This window comes from Pelodiscus sinensis, chromosome 3, assembly GCF_052426305.1.
Source record: "Pelodiscus sinensis isolate ZL-2025 chromosome 3, ASM5242630v1, whole genome shotgun sequence".
In the NCBI taxonomy this organism is placed as follows: domain Eukaryota; kingdom Metazoa; phylum Chordata; order Testudines; family Trionychidae; genus Pelodiscus; species Pelodiscus sinensis.
In genome coordinates this window covers 43,941,302-43,957,710 of record NC_143054.1, presented here as the reverse complement: position 1 = coordinate 43,957,710, position 16,409 = coordinate 43,941,302, and the positions used below count along the sequence as shown (strand labels likewise).

At 39.3% G+C, this 16,409-nt stretch overlaps 1 protein-coding gene across 3 annotated transcripts in view; it reads left to right on the top strand.

Annotated features, from left to right (window-relative positions):
- ELOVL5 (ELOVL fatty acid elongase 5) overlaps nt 1-16,409 on the top strand; it is a 58,045-nt gene that overhangs the window by 32,270 nt on the left and 9,366 nt on the right. For all 3 annotated transcript variants that reach the window (XM_006137741.5, XM_006137740.5, XM_075923607.2), the window contains 2 exons: nt 5,283-5,348; nt 8,625-8,812. In XM_006137741.5, the coding sequence (XP_006137803.1) occupies nt 5,291-5,348; nt 8,625-8,812 (246 nt within the window). In that variant the 5' untranslated portion in view covers nt 5,283-5,290. The remainder of the gene's footprint in view (nt 1-5,282; nt 5,349-8,624; nt 8,813-16,409) is intronic.

The window sequence follows — 16,409 nt, the reverse complement described above, 5'->3', positions numbered from 1 at the left end:
ATATTTTTAGACTCAGTATAAATTTGTGAAGACAGTTCTAGAGGTCATCCCCTACCTATATTTTATTGGGACATATTAAATCTGTCAATATGAATGCCTGGGAATGTTGCTGGGGAAATCTGTTGCATATGCCTATTTGAATAATTTCTTGTCTTGCTAAAAAGCAATTGTAACCCCTCCCCCCACAGGCCATGTCTACACTTATGCAGCTGTGTCACTGTAAGATCACTCCCACAGCCATATTATGCTGATGGGAGAGCTCTCCTGTCAACATAATACAATACAGTGAGCAGTGTTAGCTGTGTTGGCTGGTGACTGTCTCTCACTGACCTAGTGCCCTGCACATGAACACTTATGCTACAAAAAATTGTCACTCATGAGGATGGTTTGTTTTTACATGCCTTTGAGTGACCTTTTTTTGCCTACGTAAGTGCTAGTTTGGCGATGGCCTTAATTATTACTTAATTGTTGTTCAAAAGATGAAAAAGAGATCATTTCCAATTGGGTATTCAAGAGAACTAAGCATGTTTCTGGGTTCTAATCCTGGTTGTAATTCAACTCCCTCTGTGGTTTGGACTCTTTCTCCATCTGTAAAATGGGGATTCTACCTGTTTGTCTAAATCCAGAGGGCTGTAAGAACATAAGATAATTAATTATTTGTAAAACTATTTGAAGCTATAACATGATTAGAGATACAAAATACTTACCCCTTGAGAATGTTTCCACAAGATATGGTTTGTCTAGGATTTGCATTTCCAAGATTCGGGAAATCACTAATTACATATATAATGTTTATATTTGATAGACGTTCATGGTTGTGCCAAGCTTTTTTTTTTTTTTCTGGTGCTAGTAAATGTCTGTTAAAAGATCTAAACTATCACACTGAAGCAGCTGAAGCAGAGTTAAATTTTGTATAGTTACTGGCAAGAAACTTGAAGAATGTTCCCATGACCCTCTGAAACAAAAGCTGACTGTTTTGAAAAGAAATTCATTTGTATAATAGAGAAACAGAATGAAACAATTTTTTGTTTCTGTAGACTGACACCAAGCAATTTCTTCCTGGGTTTGTTCACTTTTATTCTACCACATGATGATAATAGAACAAAAAAGGTTACATTGAAGAAGCTAACTTGTTGGGTGAGATTTCTACAGAAGACTTTTTACTTTTCCATCCTGTTCAACAGAAGAGAAACTTCACTTGTTAGTTTCAGCACTGTGCAGCTTTTAAATTTACTTAGTTCTCTCATCTCTATCTTCATGCATAAAGAAATTATTGACATTAAGTATGGCAAACAATTATATGAATTCAGTTAATGCTTTTTGCTAATTTGTAATATGATTTCTATTTAATTTTTTTCTTTAAAAATATCAGAATAAGAAGCAGAAGATGATTTGTCCAATTCTGATATTATATAACTGAATCAGTTTTTGTTAGATCAAAGTAATGGCTTAGAGGATGAGCAAATAGAGATTTCAAACACAAAATTGATGACCCATTAGGGAATACTGTGCATGAGGGACAGCTAATAAAAGCATGACAGAAGATTTTTCCACATCAGCTGACTATCATCTGGGAAGTTAGGTTCCTCACATTATTACCTATAACCTTTATAGAGTGTTACATTCCTGTTTGAATCAGAAACATATTGCTCATTGTCCTTTCTTTTCCGTTTTTTAATTCTTCACAGGAAACCAATATTCCAGGGTATCCAAGACATTTATATAGGCATTGATAATTTGTGCAGATCCAACATCTTATCTAATTTCAAAATGGTTGAATTCTGTTGGAGAAGCCTCTGTGGCTTGTTTCAATAACATTGTTTATTCAATAATTTTGAAGGTGATTCCATTAAAATGTATAAATGCATCAAAAATAGTACTGGTAAATGGGAAAACTCATGCCATTCTAAATACCTAAAATTAGTTTAATTGGTCACTTTATCCCAAGTAGGCATTTACACCTGTATATGATCCAAATTCAAAGATTATACTGTCTGTGTTGCAGTGGAGATACTGTGGGGAAGGATTGATGAAGTTGGGTGTGTTGTGTGCATGTATGTGTTCTATGCACTTCCTTTGGGAGGGAGTGGAGACCTCAGATTCCTTCCAAATCTTCTGTCATGTGAGGCAATGGAGTAAAGAAAATTCTAGCTCCTACTTGACTTCTAGACAGATATTGAAATTTTGAAATATATTTTGCAGACCAGCATTCAGAGCTTGGGGCAGGGGAAAGCATGTATCATGTTCTTCCTCAGATTTATGAACAACATTCTTTGTGAGTAGTACAAGGTATGCTGAGAAGGCTTTTGTGTTTTTTCCCTGGTGTGGGCTTCAAAACCTTATTGGTTACAAAAGCTGTATTTTATCACTTCCTGGAGGATCCTTTTAAAACAAAAAAGCAACCCAAAAAAAGAAGAGAAGATTCAGGTCTAACTCTTTCATGTCACTTGTGCACCTGGGGCGTATCCTGCAACCATTATTTAACATGGTGAGGTGAGAAGATACCTTTCCCCCTGCTGGGGGGGAGAAGAGGGGGGGCGGGAGAAGGGAAGAGAAGGATCATTAACGTAGACCTCAAAAGGGTTTCTTACCATTTGCTTCCAAAATGGGTACATTAACCCAGCAAGAAGGCATACAAAAGAAAAAACAAAGAGATGTTGCCATCTGTTAAGATTTGCTTACATTTTTAAACTTTGCAGTTTACATGAAAATGTAAACATTTAGAACAAGGACATTTCCTGCAATTATTTTTTTTGATTAGCTGATTTAGAAGTTCTCTTTCCAGAGTTGCTTTGGCATCAGCACTTGTTGTTGGGCTCTTTGTTTGTTTGAAACGTGTTCAGTGTTCCATTAGACACTTGTCTCAGACTACATCTACACAGCTTCCCTCTTCTGCCAAAGCCTATACAAATGAAGCACGGATTAGCATATTGCCACACTTTATTTGCATAATTAATTAGGAGCTTTTTTGCTCAAGGTTTTTGCGCAAAAATGGCTCCTAATTATGCAAATAAAGCACGGCAATATGCTAATCCACACTTCATTTGCTTGGGCTTTGGCAGAAGAGGGAAGCTATGTGGACATAGCCTCAGACATCAAGCAGTGGGATTTAACCATCTCTGGTAAGGCTGTTCTTAAAACTTTTATATGTTAAGGTAAGGACCTTATATAGTTGCTTCAAGCAGTCTTTGTGGAAATATTCCAAGTGAATAAAAACTAATGTATTGTGGGGGAGGGGGGTTGCTGGGTTTTTTCCCCCTACAAGCTGAGCGCTAACACTAACATTTGCAAGGAAGCAGCTCCTAATTAACTAAACATGTCTGTGAAGTTGTTAATACCACACCTTTTACACTTCAAATGGAATTTTTTTATTTTGCCCTTCTAAACCAAATGCAGCACTTGTGAATTTTATTTTGAGTCGCATATATTTAAGTTGCATAAAGTCCCAACTTCTAGCGTGTAATAATAATAATGTGCAAATCAAGCCTTTTAAATAAAAGTTTCTAGTCCTTGTGGTTGCAAAGCAAAGCTTGAAAAGATTATCTGAGTATAAACTAAAGGCCCACAAACAAGAAAACAACAAGAACCCTAAAGTTAGTTAATTTTTGGCTTAAAAGTATTGAAAAAAGCTCATAACCTTCCTGGGGCTGGACTTAATATTTGAACACTTGATTTTGGTAATACTGCACTTAAAATTTTTTGTAAAGATTGCTGCTCTTTTGGGCTGAGGCAGTATTTCTATGGGCTTATTTACACAAACATTTTATTTGTGGCAGATGAGGCATGAACCTATCCCACATTGCCTGCCATGCACTAAGGGTACATCTGTGCTACAGTATAATACCCATGGCTAGTTTGTTGCCTGAGTTGGGCTGTGAGGCTATAAATTGGAAGTGTAGATGCCTGCACTTAAGCTAGCATCTGGCCTCTGAGACCTCACAAGGGAGAAGCATCCAGCCCAGGCCCTGTCATTTTTACTTCAGTTTTATAGCCTGCAGTACGAGCTTTACTGGAGTAGGTCACTGTTGCTACCTAGCAGGGTACACTGGTAATATGTATTTAGTTAAGCAATTATATAGCTTAATATCTTAAGATTGTTATTAATTGTAGTACAGTGAAATCTCTGTTATCCGGCACTCTGTTAACCAGAAAACTTTGTTAACCGGCATTGCCCCTAGCCACAATACTGTCACATTTTCATGTGGCTTGGTTTACCATGATTGGCTTAACAATTTTTTATTTAAGAAGTACTAATCCTCTTTAACTCAAAATAGAAATGAGACCACCTGCCTCACACTACAAAACTACCAATATTGAAAACTTGAGTTTTACTATTATAGTCCATTGGTTTTTCCTAGGTTGATGAGGACCCTCAGATAACCAGAATTTTTAGATAACCGGAATGCCCTAATCCCCAAGTGTGCCGAATAACACAGGTTTTACTGTATGTTAGAAAATAATAACTTAGTGCTGATTTACTAGATAATTAACTACTTGCTCCCAAGTTGTGTAAAGCTGCATTTAGATGGTAACTGGAATTTAATTAAACATACACAACAACATATACAACTTATTTATTAAACAAAGCAATCTTAAATGTTTGACATATATAAGCTTCACCTCCCTCTCATATGAGCCGGAGAGTAAGTTTTTGTGGTGGACTGAGTCATTAATATTTATGACCTAAGTACGGAGCCAGTCAGAATTCAGGTAAGAAGAAACTATAAAATAGGAACACAGAATAAGGCAATCCAAGTAGGATCAGTGGATGATCCTGATAAGATACATGCTGGTGTCCCTGGAATCAGAGGCTGGTTTGCAACATCAGTGCTCCATTGTTAGTTTTTGTACCCACTAGCACAGTGCCCACTTCCCCCAAACCACACATCCACTAGGATCAAATCTTTTATATGGTACACCAGCTTTGTGCTCTGTTTATGAAGGTTGATCTAAAAAATTAGATATTTTCCCCTGATTTTTGCTTTATATAGAAAAGCAGCGTTTAGCTAAAAGTGTTTTTATTGTGGCTCATGGATTCAGCATATGTATTCTTTACTGAACTATTTTAAGAGGACTTAACATGTTACATTTAATTTTTAACAGGTCTTTAAAAAAAAGTATTGTTAGTTTTATAATCAAAACATCCAGTTTAAATAAAATCTTTTTTTCAAAAATATTATTTAATCCAGTATGGGCTAGCATGCTTTCCCAATTTACACCCAGCTTTCCATGAACATTATCGACTGCAGAAATAACTCTTTTCTCACTGTCTGTTTTTCTAGGTCGTACAATGGAATCACTGGATAAAACAATCAATAGCTACCTGGATGTCTGGCTTGGGCCAAGAGGTAACTTGTTCATTTTATAAATATGTAAATTTAATTTCTAGAATCAGAGTTCAAATGAATAAAAACTGCCATACTGGAAGAGTTTGGCTCTCAATACCCTGAAGCTCATAGTAGTTGAAGTCTACTTCTTTGGTGCCCATAAATACCAAATTGTGCAAAACTGTGGCATTCAGAGAAAAGTGCACATCATGCTACTTGGTGATCAGCTTATGACTTGAAGAGTGAGGACTGATAGAGCTGAAACTTTATCTGAGCTACTGTACTGCAGCTTCTATTCTTATTCCTGTAAGGCTATGTCTACACTGTGGGGTTTTTCTAGGGAATGCGTTTGCTCTTCCTCTTTGTTTCGTGGAAGAGCAAACACATTCTTTTGGGAAGCCCTGCATTCCTCATTTCATGAGGAATACGGGTTCCATCAAAAGAGGAGGCTTTTCTGTCATTTGGCCCCATCTAGACGGGAAAGCTTTTTCCAAGAAAACCTGATAGTGCAGACCTAGCCTTAGTGGCAACCCTCTTTTAGATTTTATTCAGCTAATTGCCTAAACAATACCCTGCAACATGAAGTTCTACAAATTGACTAAACATTGCATGAAAAGTACCTTGCTTTAAGTTTGCTCTTCATTTAAGTACTCTCTTATAATGAATGAAAGAGTAAATGAGTGTCTGACTGATGTTCCATAATATTCCTGAGTTAAAACGACGATCATATAATCTCCTTTTCAGATTATTAGTTCTGATCTTTTACATTTCTTCACATCACTACTGTCTCATGCCTCTCAGCAGTTTTGCTCACCTTCATTAGATCTTTTATTTCCTTCTCTCCTTTTTGAGACGAAGTGACAGAATAAATGCTGTATTCTAGCTGAGGTGATTGCACCTGTTATATGTAGTGGCTTTATGCTACTTATTTGTCAGGTAGCTTTGAAAACATTGATGGAAAAGAAGGGCCTTGAAACCACTTGCAGGCTTTTCCTCTCAGCCCCCACCAAGTCTGCTAAGAGAAGCTGCTGCCAGGTTCTGTTTGAACGGCTGTGAGGCATTGCAGTCATAGGGTGTGATGGCAACTCACATAACTCGTTTTGTTGAGTTAGCTCTGGTACCAGATTGGTTGAGGCTGTAGCTGTGTCGACACCCACATGTGCTAGCTGCCTGAATACTGGCTGAAGGTTCTGGGTGGGCTTTTGTAGCCCATGCAACTGCAGTGTCAGTGCTCCTGAGTAAAGCTAGCTCAGCTGGAATAAAGCTGCTCCATGAGCTGCACTGACACCTTAACTGCAGTGTAGAGTCCCCCTATACTACAGTGTGGCTTCTGGACTCCACTGAAATAGAGCTGGAGCCTCTTCCTTGCTGAAGAGTGTCTAAAATGAATTGGTGTAGGCTTGCGTTAAACTGTATTTTGACCCTTTTATAGACAGGCTTTTATGGAACAAGACAATTTGCCAACTTCTCTGTGACTCTTTCCTTATGTGTATTTCAGTCCAAAACGTGATTTTTGTAGAACAGATGACATATTGGTGTGAATATTTTATATCTATATCAAACGGGTTCCATTTACTACTTTTAAAATGTCTTCTGCTTTCAAGTCTTGCAAACTCCCCCTGGAATCAGATTGTCAGTAGAGCTGTTTTTTTCCTCCTTATTCATCATCCTCAATAAAAAGGTTCCAAAAGTGAAATCCATGCTGAGTAACACTTGCCTAAAATCAGTGTTCCCTTGGGTTTGCATGGGCATCACTTATTGATTGGAATATAGTGTGCAGTCTACAGTAAGAAATCCAGTTCCCTTGTAGCCTTGCTGGCTCCTAAGGACTAGCATAAATAAAAACACTAAAAATGTACTTTTATTAATACAATAAGCATATATGACTCTAGTTAAAACTAGCTGTGTTGATGATGAGACCTTTAGGGAGAAACGAAGACCTAAAAAACAGCATGGTGTTACCCAGGAACTCGGTTAAAACTAGGATCTGGTTGGAGTTTGTTCCTGACACCAGAAGAACAGGTTCCCCGACACTGTATCTATCACCAGTGGATAATTGCCCAATGAAAACACAGCTGCGGTATAAATTTAACAAATCTATTGAAAGAATTTGGAACAGTACACAGCATATAACCACACAAAACAACAGTAAAACCCCAGTACACCAGTTAGAATCCAACCCCCACACTCCAAAATAGAAGTAAAGAAGATAGGAAAGTGTCCCTAATAAGCAGGTAAGTTAAATACTTTACAGTCTCTGGCCAAGATGTTAACACAGCAGGTGAGGACCTAGGACCTTCTACTCAGTGGCAAGCAGCCAAGGGGAGGAACTCTAGGTGATCCGATCCCACCGCACGTTCCTTGATGATAAAGAGGTGGGTGAGGATTGATGGCACTGTCCAGAATAGAGCTGGGTCTTCACCACGGGTCCTCTTCAGGTGGTGGAGGAAGTCAATGAACCCTAATGTAGTGTATCCTCAATACCACACCTAAGCCTTCACTATAAGTGGCATGGATAAAGCACTGTTAGTGATTCAAAGGCTCCACAGCACCACTGCAGTACAGCTGTTTCTGGTCTGGTGTACCTCAAGCTTGAGCCACTGGGCTTTGCCCCAAGGTGTGTGAGGGAATCAGCAGTAGCACTGATGTCTGTTGGTCTTGACGAGTCACAAAGACTGGACAGACTGGCTCCACGCTTTTGAGTGGTGGCACTTTTATGTCTTTTGTGGCAGGAAAATAAATGATTGACAGTAGCATATTTGCAGCGGTCTGGTATAAAGCTAATATGGTAATTAGTCCAAGGCGGGAAAATTCAGCTAGAATCTGTTCTTATTTACCTCCACATTTCCAGATGACAAGATGGAGTTTGTGATTTCAAAATGGAGTCTGATTTTAAAATGGAGTCCAGTTTGCACATATGATTAAATTCTCATTCAATCACTGCCAACAATGGTGAAGTTTATCTGCTTTAAATTTTAGTAAGTAATAGTTTAAAACACATAGCAGCAATAATTCCCCTTTGAAAACAGTGTTTTTTTGGGAACAGCATTACTTGCATTTTGCTTAGCAATAACATGATTAAATGTAACCTTGTTACATATTAAATTTACTGTGTAATTCAGAGCAATCAGCATTTCCAGTAAGTTTTATTTGCTGTTTGTTCTTTGGTTCATGTTAGGTGATTGTTACTGAAAGTCTCAGCAGGAAAGGATTTTTCTCAATGTTTTAAATATATTTCCATTAACTAAATTGAGAGTAATTTTTGTGTTTGTTTTTGTTTTTTTCATTCTATTTCAGATCCCCGAGTAAAAGGATGGCTTCTTCTGGATAACTATACACCTACTTTTATCTTCTCCGTCTTCTACTTATTAATCGTATGGCTAGGACCAAAGTACATGCAAAATAAGCAACCATTCTCATGCCGGGGAATTCTAGTGGTCTATAACCTTGGACTAACGCTACTGTCGCTTTATATGTTTTATGAGGTAGGATGGTTTTTTGGTTTGTTTTGCAGTATTTTTACCCTATTTAATCCCACTTAAACCAAAGACCTGTCTATTGTGCATATTGGTAAACTTGGTAAAATAAAGACAGAAATGTTGCAACAGTTCATCAATGGTCACTTCTCCAAAGAATATCACCACTATTACCAATTCATATGGGCACTTTAATTAATGCCTTAGGATAGTGTGCCAGGTCTGTACAGACTAAAAGGCAAAATAAGTACTTCTGAAATGTGCAACTCTCCCTCAGCATACAATAGAAGAGGAAAACTCAACTTTCATGTCTTGTTATAACCTTCAGGTAAGCCTTAATATTATTTGAGTAGTTCCTAACTATTCACCTAAAAGAGAGCCACGGTGAAGCTATTCTAAAAATGGGGCAGTTACATCGCATCTCACTAGGGAGTGTGGACTATAATGTATCTGCTTTTCTGCACATTTGAGAATCATATCTTCTCAGTCCTCTTAGTTATTCCAAAACAGAAATATGATGATACGCGGGATTCCTTTGGTTTTTTTAAACAAAAAAAACTTGGATTATTTAATATAATTCCTTCATCTTTGAGTGGCAACGTGTGTCTGTTTTATCTAACAATATAAAGATCCAGAAAATATACATTCTATCCTACCCCATTGACAAGATCAATAAGAATATTCACCTATGCTGGGATTTAATGTTTTTAGTAGGTTTTTAAAGGCTGCATCTAGACTGGCAAGTTTTTCCACAAAAGTGGCCGCTTTTGCGCCAAAACTTGCCAGCTGTCTACACTGGCCGCTTGATTTTGCGCAAAAGCACTGACGTTCTACTGTCCAAAATCAGTGCTTCTTGCGCAAATGCTTTGACATTCCTGTTTGGGCAAAAGCCCTTTTCTGGAAATGTTTTTGCGCAAGAGGGCCAGTGTAGACAGCTAAAAACTGTTTTGCGCAAAAAAGCCCCGATGGCAAAAATGGTGATCGGGGTTTTCTTGCGCAAAAACTGCTTTTGCGGAAAAGCGTCCGTGCCAATCTAGATGCTCTTTTCCGCAAATGCTTTTAACGGAAAAACTTTTCCGTTAAAAGCATTTGTGGAAAATCATGCCAGTCTAGACGTAGCCAAAGTGATTAACTTTTTTTGCCATGTTAAGTTTTATATCTCTTCATTATCTCTGAAATAGTTGTATAAATGTGATTAGTCCATGCAAAAATGTTTACTAATAAATTTAAACTTAAACAGTATCACCACTGAGTTCATGACGAAGATCTTAATCTGACACACACGACTGCAGCTTTCTTTGGCACTGTAAGAATAGTGCCATCTTATCTGTAGATAAGATTCCCATTGCAGCTGATCTCTTCCTTTCTAGCAATCAGAATAATACTCCTATTTTCCACATGAAGCTTTTGAAATGGGGTGCGAGAAGGCTTAGTAAGGGATGTTAGATATAGTGTAATAATCGTATAACTGCACCAAATTTTAGTGGTTACATGATAATTCAATGGTCCCCAGGAGCGGGGCCAGTGACCAGTGCACTCTTGGCTCCACTCCCGGGGAGCCCCCTGCCACTCCAGACTGCTGCCTCCTCCCCAAGACTGGCTCCCACCTGGCAAGCCCTAGCTCCCCACAGACAGAGGCTGCTCTGCCAATCCCTGCAGCCTCTGTCCGTGGTGAACCTGGGCTTGCCATGGCTGCAGGCTGCTCTGCGGAGCAGCCCCTGTCCTCAGGGGGCCCTAGCCCCATGCAACCAGGGGCTGTGCTGGCATCCCTCCTGTCCACCCCCGGACACTGCCTCTGATATAGAGGTAGCAGCACCAGGGAGGGGAGGGTGGTGGTTCCACGAAGCCAGTGCTTGTAGGGAGCCAGCTTTTAAGCCAGATTCTCCCGAGTATAAGCTCCTGCCTGCATTGCCTCCCACCTCTATAGGAGGCAGCAAGGGGGGACAGGTGGCTCTATGGAGCTGGAATGTGCTGAGAGCTGACTTAAAAGCTGGCTCCCTACATATACCAGCTCCTGCCTGCCCCCCTCACTCAGTGCTGCTGCCTGTCTATCAGAAGCACCCACGTGGGGGCGGGGAGCAGGTGGCTCTGTGGGATCTGGTGCTCTTGGGCAGCCGGTTTAAAAGCTAGTTCCACAAGTTCCACACACAGGCTCCTGCCTTTCCCCTCATTGTTGCCTCTGATACAGTAGTATCAGAGTGCATGTAGTCATTAAGATTAACTGATAAATCCAGTCTTATTGGTTAATCATTTACACAACTATATCCTAACATCTGTAGTAATTACTAAATCCTTTTTTCCATCACTAATGTCTGGTTCTGTGTACTTTGAGCACGTTAGGGACTGGTGTTCTGTTTTTGGCTTTGCCACTGACCAACTGGTTGACTTTGGGTAATTTACTGTCTATTTCTGCGTGCCAGGTTTTCTATCTGTAAAATGAAGGTTGTGATACTGACCTCCTTTATTTAAGCGATCTACTGATGGGAAAGAAACTGTAAGTTAGGTATTAAAGGTGGTATTGTTTTCTTAGAAGTTGCACCTTCACACTAGTCTTTCTATTATGGGAACTAATGAAGAACTGTTCTTTATGCACCCTCTCCACACCACTCATGCTTTTATAGACCTCTATCATATCCCCCCTCAGTCTCCTCTTTTCTAAGCTGAGAAGTCCCAGTCTCTTTAGCCTCTCTTCATATGGGACCTGTTCCAAACCCCTGATCATTTTAGTTGCCCTCCCCTCTCTCACCCTCTCTCTTCCCCTCTCCCACCTCCTTTTCCCAGTCTCCCCGAGTTTTGTTCAATAAAGAGAGTTTCTATTTCTGAACACACGTGTCCTTTATTTTGTACATCAGGAAGGGGGCTAGGGAGGGGCAAGTGGAAGGAGGTGAGGGAGGAATGGGGCACGAGCCCCCAATGGGGAGGACTGGGGTGGCTCTGCGGGCTCCTCGGGGTGGAAGCTCTCCTGCAGCCCCCCGATTGATCCCCCTCCCCGGATGGCAGCCTGCGGCAAGTGCAGCCGGGCTGATGGCCGAGTGCTGTGATGTGCCAAGTGTGGGCACTCCAAGCCAGGACTGCTTTGCTGTCCCTCATCGAGTTAGACAACCCCTGAGAACTGTCTGGGCGGGGTGGGGGTCGGGTCCCTTTAAGCACAGCCCTCGGCTAGCCTGAGACAGCAGCTCCACGCTTTAAGTCCTAATCTGATGCCCTGCCGGCACTGCTTCCAGCCATCCTTAACCCCGGTTCAGGGCCCACTCAATGTGGACATGCTAGTTCCAATTAGCAAAACTCTAATTTGAACTAGTTTTTAGGTTTAGATGCACTAGTTCGAATTAGCTTAGTTCGAATTAACTAATTCGAATTAAGTTAGTTTGAATTAGTGCTGTAGTGTAGACATACCATAATTGTTTTATAGCATATTTTAAAATCTTCATTTTGAAGGAGAACATTTGGACTTATGCAAACTTAATAATGTTACTAGTCAGAGAGCTTCCCTGTAAAGTTTTGTAATTCAGATAATGTTCCATCACTCTTAGAATGTGAAATATTGTTTATAAATAAATAACTTTAATTTCAGTGGGACCAGGGTATAGCCTTAAAATTATAACTTCCTTCTACATTAAAAATTTCCATCACTGCATATAGAAAGTAGCTCATGTTACTGAATAGCTTGCTCTTCTACAGCACTTTTCATCAGTAGATCTCAAAGCGCACTATAGACTCTGTCCATTATTTCGACATTTGCCCAGAGTGTGAAGAGGTGTGATACCTAACTGACAGAGTTGTGCTTCAAGAATCTCTATTTTATACAAATTTTGCCTTGGGGACAGAATAGGTTTACCTGTAAAATTATTCCTTATGTAGGCATGACCTATGTTAAACTGATTACCTGTTTCTCTGTTGTAAAAATAGCTAGTTAACTTTTTTAGTGTTCATTAGCAAAAGCACCCAAGTGATGGACAAGTCAAATTATATAGGAGAATGTAGTCCAGGATGAAATTTCCATCTCCGATAAGTGACCTTCCCAATCTATTTATTTCTGCTCTTTTAACTTATCTGAGATGGACAGAGGTTGTACAATAAGCATCTGGTATGTAAGACTGTTTTCAGGACTAAAGAGCATCTTACTGCTGTAAAGCAAAGATATCTCTCGCTCTCAAGAGACAACATGACTCCTCTGATCTTGTAAGCCAAGGAGAAGTGACAGCTTCCTTTAGGTTTTGATGCACTTTGTGCTGAGGTGGTTATATTGGGGGAGAGCATTTTTTTATGTACTTTCCTTCAATTTACTTTCTTAAGATCAGAAAAATATAATTTGAATTTCTGCCTCTTCTCCATTTTAATATAAAATTTTTGCGATCTCTAGTTCCCCTGCTCATTTGTATTTGCTAATTAATATGTGCTATCTCTGGGTCCCTTATCCTAATTTGGAGCGCTTGCTGACAGCATGGAGGCTAAAGTTCTGTATCAACAAAGCAGCAGATTTGTACACATTGCCTCACTAAGGTGTCTCAGTCCAGACATTGTAGGGAAGATTTGCTGTACGGTTTTATTTTGTTTAGGGTCTTTGATATAAATGGTAACCCAAAAACACTATAAAAAGTTCAGCAATGCATTTACATAATTAAAGCAAAAATAATAGCAGACAGGGAAAAAGTAACAGGCTATAATCTAAGGACAAAAACAAATATTTAACTGCAGAATGCTCATTTTATGTTCAAGTTTCTGCTTTGGTTCCTATTAACTAATGACTGCACTGTTAATTTTTATTAGCATTTTTTAAAGTTGTCTTTGAATGGTTAACTTTGTGTAATTTAAACATCATGTACACTCTCTATTTCTGCTGTTAACTGCTCTTCCATTCTGCTACAGTCTTTTGTAGAAAGCAGCATTTCACAAGAAAAGACATGTCCATGATCTAGCATTCACAGTATCATTAGGAAAACAATTGAACTCCATTTGGGTTCCTGCCAAATTGAAAGTAAAGCTACAGGACTTTCCCAGTTACAGCTGAACAGTACAGAGATTCCTAGCCCATAAGTGGTTAGAGGACCTACCTATGCTATAAACATAAGATTCCCAAGTGAGTCAAGAGTTATTGCAGAGCCAGTCAATACCAGCAGTAATGTGAACTGGTCTCCTCTCCTGTAAACAGAGACTAGGTGTGGGATGCAAGTTAGTAAACTGTTGTACATCAAATGATAGCACAGAAATGAGCAGGCCATGTAGAGAGTAACATTAATATAAACAACATGTTATCCCAGTACTTGCAGCTAGGTAAATAATACGTTTGGGAACAATTAATGCTCAGGTCAGTGTGTCCCATCTGTGATTAACTAGTTCTTTAATTGTCCTTTTAATATGTGCTGAAATAATGTAAAGCTAATAAATGTGGCTATAAGGAACCTGAGTAATTTAGAAAAAGCAAGTATGGTTGATTACTTTTCCTGTTTAAAAAAAGCAGAGCATATTGTTAGCACTTCTGGAAACAAATTAGTAGTAAGCTATTTGAAATAGTCTCTGACTACAGGTCCTTCCTTCCATTTAAAAGGCTGAATCAGAACACCACTGGGTACTTTACTTAAATGGAAGAACTTCATACCAGATTTGTTTACAAGTTTAAAAAAACAAACCCATTTTGGATTGCACAACTCAAACATACTGATTACTCTGGAAAAAATAAGCTTATGATATGTGGGGCTGTTGATTGAAGCAAATCTTCACTAATTGGAACAAATGCAGTGTAAATGTTGTGGTTATTTCTACATTTTAATGGCCCCTTGAAGTATGAGACTTATGTAAGCTTTTTCCACACACTGTGCTGAAACAGGGTTTTATGCTATTTGACTAACTTGAGAGTGCTAAAGATTCTTTACAGGCTTTTCAGGCTTCAGTTATTGGAAGCTCTTTCCATACTGTCATAAATTTATGGTCTCAATGCAGCACTCACTGTCCATAAATGAAGTTGGTTCTTTGTCATGCTTCTGCTTTTAAATGTGGGTGCACATAGAGATCGAGGGTCCTTTTTTGGTGAGAATTATGGTAGTAGATTTGTATTTTGCAGTTGGTTAAACTGACAAAGTGGATTGGATGGATATATTGTTGTTGGTTCTTTTAGCTTATAGTCACATGCAATGCTGAAATGGTCCTTCCTCAATAAGAGTTTCTTTGTGGCATGGAGATATTCAGGTCAGTCCTCTCATACATGCCATTCATAAGAGGACTCTGAAGTGTAGTGAATACTAGTGTATAGCTAATGTTTGCTTTAAATAGTGGTGTTAGTGAAGATGAAAAATGGTGATACAAACTGACTTTGGATTTTGTTTTGATTTTTAAAGTAAAACTGTAACTGGTCCAAAAAAATATGGAAAATAATGCTGTAGTGACTGGAAAAAAATGACATTAGCAATGTGTGGGCCATTTAAGCAGTTTACTTCTACAAGACATAACTAATTTATTACCCCCCCTCAAATTTTGAGGTACATTCAAGTAAATTAACACCTTTTATCCTTATTTTATTTAACTACTGCATTTTAAAATGGTTATGTAAAACTCTTTGTAACCCAAGTCATCTCTGGTTACAGTCAGGGCAACGCTACAGTAGTACTTTGTTGTCAAGTACTTGTGAATAAGTGTACTGGCTAACCCAGCTCTAGCATGAGGGTTGTGGGAGGCCAGAAATGGACAACTCTTGTTCAGCAATGATTACTCAGAACTGCTTTTCCTAGATAAGGCTGAACTACTTTTTGCACCTGGAAATTGTATAACTTAGTTACCACTCTTCTTTTGTAAATAAATAAATGTGTCAAAAATGCCAACCTTCATAATAGTATGGCTAATTTACTAGATATGGATGGGGAAGACAGATGGGAATCTGTGGGTATGTCTACACAGCGAGCAGCAGCCTGTGGCAGCAAGGTTTAGAGCTCAGATTGACAGACTCAAGCTAACAGGTCTTGCAGTAACAAGCTAAAAATAGCTGTGTAGACATTGCCATTCAGGCTAGAGTTGGGTCACTGGAGTCTGCCCTCAGGCTTGATAGGCCATGCTCATGCCTGAGTCGCAATGTCTTAGTGCAAACCCAAGTGTGTCGACTGGGTGCTGAGTCTCGTCATTCGTTGCGGAGACCTACCTTATGGAAAAGTTTACACTGCAATGAAAAACCCACAGCTAGCCTATGCCAGTTGGGTTAGGGCTGGAGCCTCAGGTCTAAGACCCTGAGGTGGGCGCGTCCCAGAGATCAGGCTGCATCCTGAGCCCAAACATCTACACTGCAATTAAACAGCCCCTTAGTCCTAGGCCTGGCACAGGCTAGCTGCAGGTGTCTAATTGCACTGTAGACATATCCTACAAAACTGGAAGCAGCCAAACATAATCCACTCGCCTCAACAGATGTAACGGGAACATAGTAGCAAGGGAAAAAGAAATGAAAACATATAGCTTGGTTCCAAGTATTAATGCACATATGATGAGGGTGTGCAGAACCTTTATCATAAGTGTTATAGGCACGCAATGCTAGGAGATGGACAACCACCCATATATACAGGTAGTCATTTGACTGGCTGGAACATACCATCATTGAAAGGTTTATATTTAAAGTAAGCTAGGA